The 13,269-nt window shown below is 35.9% G+C and overlaps 1 protein-coding gene across 11 annotated transcripts in view; it reads right to left on the bottom strand.

Moving 5' to 3' along the window:
* Positions 1-13,269, bottom strand: part of ATRX (ATRX chromatin remodeler) — a 90,268-nt gene that overhangs the window by 58,460 nt on the left and 18,539 nt on the right. For 6 of the 11 annotated variants that reach the window (XM_075513331.1, XM_075513330.1, XM_075513332.1 and 3 more), the window contains 5 exons: positions 11,873-11,997; positions 10,453-10,572; positions 6,310-6,419; positions 4,277-4,344; positions 411-3,334 (listed from right to left, as the gene is read on the bottom strand). In XM_075513331.1, coding sequence (XP_075369446.1) covers positions 411-3,334; positions 4,277-4,344; positions 6,310-6,419; positions 10,453-10,572; positions 11,873-11,997 — 3,347 coding nt within the window. Of the gene's footprint in view, positions 1-410; positions 3,335-4,276; positions 4,345-6,309; positions 6,420-10,452; positions 10,573-11,872; positions 11,998-13,269 lie in introns of those variants that run through there. The other 5 variants (XM_075513340.1, XM_075513339.1, XM_075513338.1 and 2 more) reach the window with 4 other exon arrangements.

Raw genomic sequence — 13,269 nt, 5'->3', positions numbered from 1 at the left:
CAAATCTTCAGAGTCATCTCTCGTGCATAACCATGAGCTGACAAATTCGAGTTCACTAGATACCTACTGCTTAAAACCAGCTTCAGCTAAATAGTACCTGGGCAGCCAAAGAGAGGAACACGTTTTTGAAAGCTGTGCTGCAAGGAAATACCTTCTGGAATTACAGACTACAGTTTCTCAAGCCTCTCCATTTACAGTGCAATCCTTTTTTGCACAAGTGACAAGCTGCACAAATTGAAATGGGTGCTTCCAAATCAACATCAGGAAACCTAACAGGCTGCAAACGTTTAAATGTGTAATTACCTACTTATGAATATTTTCACTTCTAGATTATTAAATGTTACCCAAGGCTCACAAATTCCCTCTATGAGTATATTAATAATATGTGTAGATGAAGATCTTTTGCACACCTGATGACTGACAAAATCCTGTACCAGCAGACAGCATTAAGTTTTCAGTCACTGGCATAATTTTCTGCTCATCACTGCTTCCATCCCCTGTTGAATTCTGCTCATCATTTTCTTCCTTATCAGATGAGGAAGAGGAAGTCAAAACCACCTTCTTTTTTGACACTTTCTTTTTTAAGTTACTCTTTTTACTTTCTTTCATTGACCCTCTTTTAATCTTTTTCTTACTGTCTTCATAAGACTCCTCATCAGAAGAGGATAATGAGTCATTCTGTTCTTTCTTGGAAATTTTCTTTTTGTGACTTATTTTTTTCTTTTCTTTAGTTTCAGTTTGTTTTTTACTCCGTGCAGCATCTTCAGAAGAACTCTCCTCTTTTAGGGGAGATTTTTCAGCATCAGAGGACAGATCAACCTCTACTCTTTCAATCTCTCTTAACTTCCTCCTTTTCTTTTCTTTAAACACTGGTTCATTTTTAGTTTTGTCATTTTCAGAAGAATTGCAACTTCCTTTCTCTGGAGATGACTTTTCAACATCAGAAGAGGAATCGTCTTGTTCTTTCTTGTAACTTTTCTTTTTCAATTTTTCAGATTTCTTTGCTTTGCTTTCTGATCCTTTTTTATTCTTGAATCTGTCTTTTGAAGAATCAAAATTGTGCTCTTTCTTTGCAGATTTCTCAGTACTCTCTGAAGAAGAGTCTTCCTGTGCCTTTTTCTTTTTCAAATCTTTGCTCTTCTTAACTTCAGTTAACTTTACACCTTTAGGACAACTCTCCTCTTTCTCCAGTAAAGACTTCTCAACGTCAGAAGACTCATCGTGCTTTCCCTTTACAGGTTTTTCTTTTAAGTCTCTGTTTATCCTTTCCTTAGCAGCTGACCCCTTACCAATTTTTTTATCTTCAGAAGAATGATTAATCTCCTTCTCTGGGGAAGACTTCTCAGCATCATCATCTTCAGAAGATTTATCTCTCTGTTTCTTCAAGTTTATCTTTCTCTTACTACTTACTTTTTTCCTCTGCTCTTCTTCAGAAGAATCGTAACTATCTTCTTTTCGTGAGTATTTTTTCTTAGCTTTTTTTGCAGACTCAATTTTACTCAAAATTTTTATTTCTTTTTCTAACTCAGAATCATAGTTTGAAGAATCTGAATAGTTTTGTCGTTTCTTTTTAGCGACAGCGGAATTTTTAGCTGATTTGCCTCTTTTAGCATCTAAATCTGAACCAGAACTGGAACTTTTTCTTTTTCGTTTTCCATTTTCATCCTTCACTGGTTGATTCTTTAGAAAATTTGAACTCTTCTGATCACTTGTCGGTGCTTCACTATTGCTATCAATATCTGAAGAACTGTGACTCATCATAGCTACTTCTTTAAGAACAGCTGGCATCTCATCAGAATCTGAGCTATGATCTAATAGATATGGCTTTTTTGATTTAGAAAGTTTATTAGGGCTAGGACCATCAACAGTACTGTCAGAAGAATTTCTTTTATCATTTTTCCTCCTTGGTTGTTTTGACGATTTTCTCTTACGTTTTTCATTACATGTGTCATTGCTATCTTCTTCTGAATTTGATGTTAAAGGATTGATGTCTGTTTGGCGCCTCAGAGGTGTGGTCTTCACGCGCGGTGATCTCCTGAGATCAGATTCCTCTACAAGTGAGACAGTTTCATTCTCTGTGGAAGGTTCACTGCCGGCGTTATGATTTTGTTTTACAGAATCGCAGTTTTCTGCTCTAGGTATTACATCAACATCTTTACCTCCCTTTTCTAGATTGCTGTCTTGATCTTCAGCTTTAACTGTAGACTCTGAAAGGGAAACAGGAGTCAATTTTACAATTAATTCTTTTGTTCCTTTAGCAGATGATTTTAACTTAGTACCACCTTTGGTATCTTTCATAGGAGTGTTCAATTTTATATTTGAATTTAGAGTCTCATGATCTGTTCCTGTATTTCCATTGTCTTGCTCATCTGATGTAATCTGAATCTCCATAGCAGATTCTAGAGTCTCAAAAATATCTTCAGGAACAGATGAGGGAATGGACACTATATCCATGTCTAAAGCCTCTGTACTATTAGGTTCATACTGAGGTTCTTCACTTCTGCCAGACCTTTTATCCTCACCAGAAGTAGGCTTGTTATCTGCTTGTTCCATTGTTGGAACACTTTGATCCATGGGCTCACTGTCAGGCCGTTCTGATACAACTTTTTTCTGTGTCTTTATGGTGTCGTCCTCTTTTAATGCCACATGTTCCTTTCCTTCATCTTTTTTCACCTCATTTTTTTCTGATCTAACATCAGGTTTTTTCTCTTTGGTATTTTTATCTTTGATTTTAACATTCAAAGCTTGAATCTCCTGGTTCAGACCTTCTTCTAGTGCCAGATGAGCTTTCTTCATGTCGCTCAACACAGACTTAAAAGCTTTTAGCTGACAAAGTTGCACAGTTGGGCTTATTTCTACACTTTCTGCAGCGTTTTTCAAAAAGCTTATAAAGCTAGAATTCAGATTTGATGTAGTTTCAACCAGCTTTTTTGTTTTCTTAAGCAAGTCTTTTGGCACCATTAGTGCTTTATAAGAATATGTTAGGGAACCTGAATATGAGTCATCTAGTTTTTTTTCTTCACCATTACAATTTGAATTATTTATCTTTGGAGAAAACTTGACTGTATGGTCATATATTTTACTTTTTTCACTTTCAACTCTGATCTTTTTTTTGTTTTGTTGCAGTAACTGTTCTAAATTTTCAAAGACACTGTCACATGCAGTGACCAAGTCCAACAAAGGCTCTGGATGGCAAATATAGCAGTGCCACTGGTTATTTTCATCCAGTATAGTCGATAGCTCCTTTCGACCCAGGTTGCGCAAAATGCACTTTTTACAGAAGGCGTTATGGCAAAAGTCACAGCAAATCAAATTTCCACCTTCAGCACACCACCTGAAATGAGACATAAGAAACATAGGAGTCTTATCTCCATATCAACAAGGTGACAAATTTGAGAAGTTCACATATTTTTCACTATTTGATAAAGAATTTGCATTTTAAAAATTCAGGTGATAAAAAGATATCCATTAATTGAAAACATTATTAAAAGCATGACTGAAAAGCCCTCAATTGAGAACTGGAAAGTCAGAAAGTTAAGGTATTACATTAACAGTTCACAAAGCTGAAATGGTCAGTAATATCCAAACACGATTTCAGCACTGATTTTAAATACGAGAAACAATTAATTAAATTTTATTTTCCATGTTTCTTCTGAGAATTAAAAAAAAAAAATTATTTTACAGCAAAATGAATTAGCTTAAGTCTTTCTAGCCTTAACTGGTATATTACTACTGCAGGCACATATATATTAAAAAAAAAAGAAGTATTTTTTTGATCTATGTCTAGATTGCATAGTCTTTGATGAAGACCTGAGAAGTGGCTGACAAGTAAGCTCATAAGCATCACAGATGGCACAATTTTGACTGGATTACACATTTAGCTATTTGACTTAAGGACAGAGAAGTACTTTAGTATTTCCTAAGTGGAAGATACATGTGGAAAAGTAAGTTTCTGTATTTCACAAGGTTTAGAATGTCAGATTCTATCCCCACCTTTAAAGTATTTGTAAGATGACATGCTATTTAGTTAAAAATGTGATGTCTTACAAGTGTTTGCTATTGGATTTCTTATAAAGTGTTTTCCTGTTAATTACTAAAATAACAATCAAATATTTACAAAAACCCTGGGGTTGAGGATTTCTTGGTGAGAAACAATTGTTGATTAAGGTCTTATGTACTGGTCTTTATCTGTCAATAAGTTCATTATTGCAATAAAAAAAAAATCAAAACAAAACAGAAGAACTGTGGGTGTTATTTCAGGTTTTTGTACACTTACCTACACTGTTCATCCATTCCATCTGAATCACGGCTAATGTCATCGCTCATGTAATACTTGTAGCAAGTCTGTAAAGGAAGAGATAGGACAAGGAATTTTTTATTAAATCTCAACTGGACTTCAGTAATTCATATGATTTCAGCGTGTATTAGAAGCAAGCCATTAAAAGCAGCAGCTGCAAGGTCTTCAGCATTCTAACGCGTTTACATTTGTGTTAATCTAGAAAACATCTGCCATAGATACAACAGGTCCTAAACCATGACTTCTTATTTAGATGGCTCAAGATTTATTTGAAAATTAAATAGGCTTTTGTTTGATGGCTGCATGTTTGCATATTTTAGAACATCAACTGAATGTTGTCTTCAAATCTGTAAGTTTTTTCCATCTATTTCCTAGGTAAATCAACACCACGTCTTCCCTGACACAACTAATCCTACATAAATTACAATTTTCAGCTGTCGCTCCTTATGTTAGCAATCGATCCCATAAGGCTTTAAATAAAAAGGTCTTCAGCATTTATCCTGACCTTAACATCCAAGGCTTCAATTTCCAGGTGCAAACTAAGGATTTTCATTGAAAAATTGGTAATAGTAAGAAAAAAAATACACACAACTCAGCTAGTAGTAGCAGTGGCTTCAGTTGCTGAATTCTTTAAACCAAATTTTGAAAGTGTGGGGTTTTTTTCCCAGTTGCTAGTAAAAAAAGTTCTACCAGACTTGAAGCTCTATTTTGAACAGCGATTAATACAAGCTATTAGCTAAATTCTGTCCTTTTACTCAGTGAATTCAGAATCCAGAAGAGGCTTCAGCACCTGAATTTAAAATGATGATGCCCCTTTACCTGGAACAGTTATATACCTGTTCAGCTAAACTAAACAAAACAAACAAAAACAAACGACATAAAAACCCCAGTAAAAGCTGATGTTTAGACACTTGACAGAACATTTATAGTCAAAGGAAACAGCTTCTCAAGTCTGGGACTGTTTACCTAAGCAGGAGAAAAATAAGGAAAGAACTAGGCACAGGAAGTAATGGAAGACATGGAGTATGCAGATCAGGGACTTCCATTCCTCTCTCTCACATTAACGTAAGGCCATGTTCAATTAAGTAAAGATACACAAAATTTATGGGAAACAACACGTGATATAATTATCTAGCAGAGCTCACAGTCAAGACCTGCTATTGAACCCAACACCCTAAACAAGTTTCAAAAATGAACCAGATAACTTGCATGCATCGCAAGAACGCGTACAGCTACGTTAACGATCTTCAAGTCTAGGAACAAGAGTTAGGACTCCAATGAAGATTGAAAACAGTCATCTTGTAAGCTGATTTTTCTCTACAACTAGAGAGATATGCAAGAGAGATATCTCTGTTTCTCTTTAAAAATTAAAAAAGAGGACTCCAAAACAGGAGGTAGGGATGTTTCCCTTCCTCCCCTGTTCCCCACCTCTTCCCGTTACAGGCAACTTAGGGCCTAACTGAAGCCACCATGAAACCATGTAGCTGAAGACCCAGATGCTGGTTTTGGGTTATGGACTAGACCATCATTACAGAGGCTGCCATAAATTAAAACAGTCCAAGAGCTGTACACAAGTGAAACTGAGATGGCTTTGAAGCTACTTTTCCGATTCTTATTCCGATGTTGTTTTACATACCATGCTTTACCAGGAGATCCAGAATTGAATCTGCTCTTATAATACATTATGAGTAGGCAGACATTTCAGACAGATCATTTAACATTAAAAAAAAAAAAAAAATCACTAAAATCATAGCCTTAAAACTGTAAAATTAAATTACAAAGAAACCACAAAGAGTTTAACTGGGGTGTAAGAAAATATGAATCTAAATTTGTAAGCTGTATTTGCCTTTTTGTTTTCTGCTTTTAGTTTCCTTAATTGTAACAGTTAATGACTGAAAAGTTTATTGGCGAATAAACAAGAACTACTCCCACAAAAATCACACCCAAATCAACTAATATGACATTTCAAACAAAAACAAACAGTACAAACTGTAGAACTGTTTACCACATACCTTACAAATAAGAACTTTCAGTGTAGGATGTCTATAGATTGAATCCTTTTGAAAATGGTTCACCTGTTGCCCACAAGCTGTACAGCTTACAATTCCATGTAGTCCTTCCTCTATAGAGAGGATTATAAACCACACATTAATTGTTTTCATTTTTATTTTTTTTAAGAAATCTGTATATACCTATTTCATTTTCTTAGAATATTTTGGCCTGTTAGGTTTTTCATATGCTTTTATTACTTTACCACCCAGCATGAGAGAAATCTCCCTGTAACCACTTGCCATTTAAAGACTGAAAGAATTTTCCTCTAATTTCTGTAGTCCACTTGGGGCCAAGATACAATTTGTTTCCTTTGAAAGATTTAATTTGGATTAACTAGTCACCTAATGAGAACACACCTAAATAAGAGTCATCAGTAAAACTCTTTCAAAGCAGCCCTGATATTCTGTACAACCTTCCTCATTTAATCTTTGTTTATAAAATACCATTTTAATTAATGTTTTTATTATGATATTTCTTTCACATACAGTTCTAGTTTCTCAAAGAAAAACATGGGAAACCATTACAGAACATGCATGAAATATTGTAATAGTGCCTGAAAAAAATCTTTTTTCACTTTTTGTTCCCTTCTTGATGGTGGGTTTTTTGTTTTTGGTTTTTTTTTTTTTTAACTACAATTTTGCTATAATACATATGTTCTCACCATCTTGCTGACTGCTCCCCCGGTTTGCATACCACTCTGCTGCTGTATCTACATTCAGTCAAGAAAGCATTTCTTTAATGTCAGTCCCCCAATTCACTTTGAAAGGTGGTGAACTTGGGGTTGGGAGGCTCGCTACATGCCAGGCTGTTAAACCAACTAATTAATACTATGAGACACTTTGTCTTCAACAGCAGTGATGCTTTCAAGAAAAAGGAAAATCAGTTGTGAAAGCTCATACACTCAGTTCATACACTTTCAAAAACTTAATTTGGGATCCAGCAGATAGAGGTTTGATATGGGATCACTTAACTGTGACTTGTCCTTTGCTGTCATGTTCAGTAAATAGTATAAGGAAATTAACTCAAATGGTTTACTTCCTGGTTACAGTCTGAGTACAGACTATATATATATTTTTTTTTTTTAATCTTTTTTTTTTTTTTTTTTTAAATAATCACTACCACAGAATTAGAACCAAGCACCAACACCACAATGTTAAGGAACTGAATGAACATTCTCAAGACACAATACAAGCTGCTAGCAATTTGCTATTGAAGCACAATCTCAAACAGCTTACAGGCCAGTAAGAACCACTAATACACCCTTTACAATTCAGTGAAAATAGCAAGTCTGAAATTTTGAATACAAGCTTTGTTGTTTTCAACTTCAGTGCATACATGATTACATGTACTGCAGAGCTTCTGGACTTGCAAAGCACCTCTTATGACCTCAAAACCAGCTTAAACGCCTGTTTCAAACGCTGCTGGTAAACCGCGAATAAACGCATCCATCATATTGTACTACTTGGAAAAGAATACCACATCCCATTATACTAAGCAGCACAGAAGTCTACCCAGGCTTTGTCAAACATCGCAGTCCTTAAATGGGTGTAAGAATCACAGAGGGTAAGAGCCAACTGACAGAGAACAAGCTGTTCACTGTTAAGTCCCAAGCCACTTCTCCCTTTTCTACAACTTTAAGGGGAAGCACTACTGCCTCCTTCCTAAAACCTGCAAGTTGGCACCAGAAAAAAAAAAAGAGGATAAATTATGAGGCAAACTTTTGTAAACCATGTTACTACTACACACAATGATGATCCAAAGAAATTAAACAATTACTAATTCATACAATCATAGAATCATAGAATGCTTTGGGTTGGAAGGGACCTTTCAAGGCCATCTAGTCCAACCCCCCTGCAAGAGCAGGGACATCTTCAACCAGATCAGGTTGCTCAGAGCCCCGTCCAACCTGACCTTGAATGTTTCCAGGGACGGGGCCTCCACTACCTCTTCGGGAAACCTGTGCCAGTGCCTCACCACCCTCACTGTAAAAAATTTCTTTCTTAAATCCAGTCTAAATCTGCCCTTCCTTAGTTTAAAACCATTGCTCCAAACCATTAATACTGAGAAAATACTTACTTAAAAAACATTCCTAACTATGAGTTTATTAGCAAAAATACAACCATAACCATTCTGCAGACACAAAACTTGAAAATAAGGACTGACACAATGCCTCTTACAGTCTTGGATAAGAGCATTGCCATACCTTAGAAAGGCAAGAGTTCTATTACTACTACTATTTCCAATATAAACAGGACATGCAACTCCTAATAAAACTGCGAAGATGCACTCCGCAAAGAACAAGATGGACTGGCATTTTTGATTTTATTGTTATTATTTATTTACTTGCACCATGCATAGAATTCAGGCTCTCAAGGAGTTGGGACTACGCTTACCTGCTTAAACCAGTAATGGTTAACTTTGTACGTGCACAGGCTAGGCACCTCATTCTAGTAGCAAGAGAAAGGTAAGTGCCACTTCATGTAACTAGACTTGCTGCATGCAGGTGTAGAATAAATGGATCTGCACTACCTCTTCTGTGCATCTCACAAAATAGAACTGTTTTGATACATTCCTCATCCAGCTGCTCTTGAGGTAGACTGCAGTCATGTCCCTCGCCTGGCTACCTTTCCTGGTCTGGAAATGTGGACAACACAGGAGCAGGCAGTACCTATTCCAGTTCCCTGAAAGTTGACAGGAGCTTAACACATGTACTGGATAGCTTCAAAATCAAGTCAAAGATCATCAGTAGTGACACAGATATAGCTGAGCTTGCCCTGGATAAAGGTATGGTTTAAAGAAACTCTTGATGTCCCTTCCAAAACTATTACCTTACGTCAGGCACCAGTACATGAGTAACCAGTCCAGAAAGACAAAGGAAGGCCTGCAAATTCTCTAGGGATAGAGAAAAAAGCAGCTGGAAGGGCAGGTCATCTGAATTGTCCTGGGGATGCAGACACAGGCCACAAAGCTCAAGCAGAAGAGTCCTACCTTTGTAACACTATACCCCTGAAGATTTATGTCAGACCTCTTGTAAAATTGTTAAAAGCAGAAATGGAGGAAGCATTCCTATGTGCTGAATAGGAGACCTTGCATGAACAGAATGGAACTGACTTTCAAGGATTAATAATTTAGAGAAAACGTCAATACCCAAAATGTGATTAAAATCATACGTGAGCCCATATGTATGCACAAGCACATTTCCACACAGTCACATTTTACTCCTCTTCAACCACAGCTGGAGAAATAGGACTTATTAAATTACATTAACACTTTAAAAGAGAGCAAGTATCTCAAATGATACAATGGGAAGAATGAATAGTATGTACAAGAGCTGTTTGTCTGAATATCCTGGGTACTGCTGTAGGTGTGTGAACTAAGATACTGCTCGTAGTATTAATGAAAATATCTGCCTTCTAATTGGCTACTTTATACATAATGCTCCCTGTCCTTTACTTTTTGGAAAAAAATGAGAGAGATTAATTTCTGTTATCACTGTTATCTACCCAACTTCTCCTCAGTTTTGGAGCGGCTATGGAAAACCAGCTGGCACAGCAGCTTTTCAAAGATAATCCTTAGAAGGGTCCGCTGGTAGGGAATTTCCCACAATTTAAAAACAAAACAAAAAGAGTCTCTGAATTGTTAGAGGTTTTAGGTTTCTTGTTAGCTCACTGATTGATAATATGCCTATACATGTCCCTGCTCAAATATGGTTGCTTTCTTGGTCAGTCAGTGAATGTTCCTGTATCAATGGTGTTCCAATAGAATTCCTTAAAAAAGGAATACCTGTAACACCTGATCACAACCAAGCAACTGTTCTGAATACAAAGCAAGAAGGGTCCATATGGAGTACCTAATGATGCATCCTATAGCTACTGAAAATAAGAAGTTTAATGAGAACTAATCTTAGCTTTCACTGCTGCATTGCAGGGGCAGCAATGGAGGCTAATTTCAGCCAGCTAGAATCCTTAATGAACAAAAAGCCAGAAGAGTGGAGGTATTTTTAGGATAATTTACTAGAAATATGAACAATTTTTAGATGTACCAAATGTGGTCATAAGCAACAATTTAAACGCATTTTAATAAATGTTTTAAATTGTATTTACCTCCACGCTTTTTGGGAGCTTCAGGTTTCATTTTAACGGCATTTCTGCTTCTAAATTCAGGCCCTTTAAAATCATCTTTGTCTTCATTCAGCACTGGCTCAGGCTGTACAACCACTGTACCTAGAATAATTTTATTTAGAAATTGGAAACCATTACACATCCAAATGAACTGCAAAAGTCCTGTTTAAATAAAAGCCAACATAGTACCTTAAAAAAAAAGCAATCTGTTGACTAAAACTCAACCAAGTTTTGAATGCACAGATGTTCACAGAAAAAAAAAAAAAGCCACCAAAACCAAACAAAAAAACCCCATCACACACTTCAAACTACGTCTGTTTTGCAGTTGTAGGACAAAAGCCAAAGACTGAATGGGCTATGAAGAGCAAATTCTGCTCTCTCTGCCCTGATGTGGTATGGGCAGAACAGGACTGTCATACTGCTGGGTGTGTGTAGCACAGGAATTTGCAATGCAATGCTACAAATAAAGGACTTTGGTTAGGTCACTTAAATCTATCAAAAGCCTTAGAGTAACTACTCTTTTCTCTCTCTTTTCCCTCTTCTGTCCAGTTTCCTTCATCTTAATTTATTTCAGCATGAAATAAATTAAAAAGCAATAGAATAAACCCTGTTTTGTCTTTAACAAAATTAACTTTTTTATTTAAACAGAGGAGTACTAATCAAAATTATGTGAATGAAAAACCATCTTTCCTACTTAAGAGCTCAGTTTTAATACTTCTGTTGGAAGGACACTGGAAATAATCTAACATTCTGAAAAAATAATTTTAAAGTGACTGCTTTAAATATTGCTACTCATGCAGTAAATAGTAGCAGTCCCTCCAATTTTTCCTGTAACTTCCAGAGGTAAGAAATGGAAGCGATCAATCAAACTCACACTAGAGTTAAGAAGAGCAGGATGTAGGCTTATAGTATTAACTGATTTAAAAGGGTGCTTAAAAATAGATCCAATAACGACATTTCCCCCCCCCCCAGATTTAGTTTTGCCTGTGTTGATCTAATTCTTAATAACCTCTAAGACAGAACAGTAAAATAAGTAAGACTTGCAAGTGACAGAGTTTGAGACTACTACAAAAGAACAGAAATAAATTATTTCCCCTGTTTCATATTGGGTTTATACAGATGTCAGTAGACGTTTGAAATTAAGCCACCAGCACATCCTGGTGTACCCACAGATTAAAGTATGCTGGGTTCAAAACTAAAGGTGCTTGGTTTCCTCTTTTAAATGCGCGTGCACAGAGGGCATTGCGTGTGTTTGTGCACGAGCATGTATATTTATATATAAAGCCAACAGGACCTAAGACAGGCATTTTACTAATACATGTGCATTCTAGTTAATTATTTATGCTGCATCATAATCTTGGCTAATTTGCTGAATTCAGAAACAAAGAAAGACATGAACTACCTTTAGGCAAGCTTTTCATATCAACATCATTTTCTGAGTTTTCATTTGAAATATCTTCATTTACAGTTTCATCTAAGATTTGTTCATCATCTGATCCAACATATTTTGTTACAATTGTAGGTTTCCTGCATAGACAGAAAAAAACCCATACCGTGACAAATATTACATATCGCAATACAGGTAAGCCTGGCGCTTTGCAAGCAAAACACCATACTAATTGGGGAAACCTATGTTCTTTTTAAATTCATTTATGACAATATGAGGTGGGATGCTCTGAGTTACTACAATAAATAAGCTGTAGGCTAATTTTCTTGTTAGGAACAGGAATTCTCCCCTCCTATGTGAAAGAAAAAGATATACTAATAAAGTATTTTTGTTTCACAGGCTTGCTGTATTTTCTTTGTAAAATCAAGGTTTGATGTGTTTTTAAGAAGGTATGCAGGAAAGTCACACTTTTAGGAAAAAAGCTTGAATGAAACACAAGTGAATGTCTGCTCAGAAATTTTATACATCATTCCAAGTTTAACAAGCAGCGCAAAGAGAACACACAGATATTAGCAAATGACAAAAAGCAGCTTGGCAGAAAAGATGCTTGCAAGGAAATAAAGGAAACACAGAAAAAAATTAAAAAGCTGGCTGTTGAATAAAAAGACCAGTCGCCAGAATTTCACACAAACATAATTTAGAACTGAATCCATTAAAATGAATGAATTTACTATGTCAGGGCAGGGAGAAGAAAAAAAAAAAAGAAGTAGTAGTAAAAAGAACGTTGAACATAATTTTCAGTAGTCTGAAGGTAATCATGAACTACTGCAGAATACTGCTTTTGTCAGTATCAGGCCCAGTATGATAAATGTACGAGTGAAAATACCTTTAGTGATAGACAGGAAGCAAAAAACTAGACTGTAGTCTAGTCTAGTACAGTCTGAAGACTGTAAAAACTATATAAATAAAAAAAGAGTTCAGCAGGACACTGGATTCAGAAGATGAGGGAGAAATTAAAGCCAAATATAAATAAAGCCACACTTGCAAATATGGAATCAAGACAAACAGAAAAGGAAGAATGAAGAGTATTATTTAATTCCACTAGACATGATAAAATAAACAAACTTGGATAAAAAGGAGAGTGAAGAGAAATATACAACACTTCTAAAGAGCAGTAAGAAGGCAGCTATTGAAATCGTGCATTTAGAAGAGCTCACCTATCTATACAGTATACTAGGATTTAAAAAAAATATCATAAAGGACATAACTTGAGCGAGCATCAGCTGAGAGCAAAAGATGAGGAGTTTTACTAGAGTAAGTCTGCTGTTATTTAGGTCACAAATAATTTGTCTCCTGTAGGTTCAAACTGGTTGGTAAACAGTTAACTCCATACTTTTTTAAAATCAAAGAGC

This window comes from Mycteria americana, chromosome 10, assembly GCF_035582795.1.
Source record: "Mycteria americana isolate JAX WOST 10 ecotype Jacksonville Zoo and Gardens chromosome 10, USCA_MyAme_1.0, whole genome shotgun sequence".
NCBI classification, from domain to species: Eukaryota; Metazoa; Chordata; class Aves; order Ciconiiformes; family Ciconiidae; genus Mycteria; species Mycteria americana.
The sequence above is the reverse complement of the archived record's forward strand: the minus strand, read 5'-3'. Positions and strand labels throughout refer to the sequence as shown.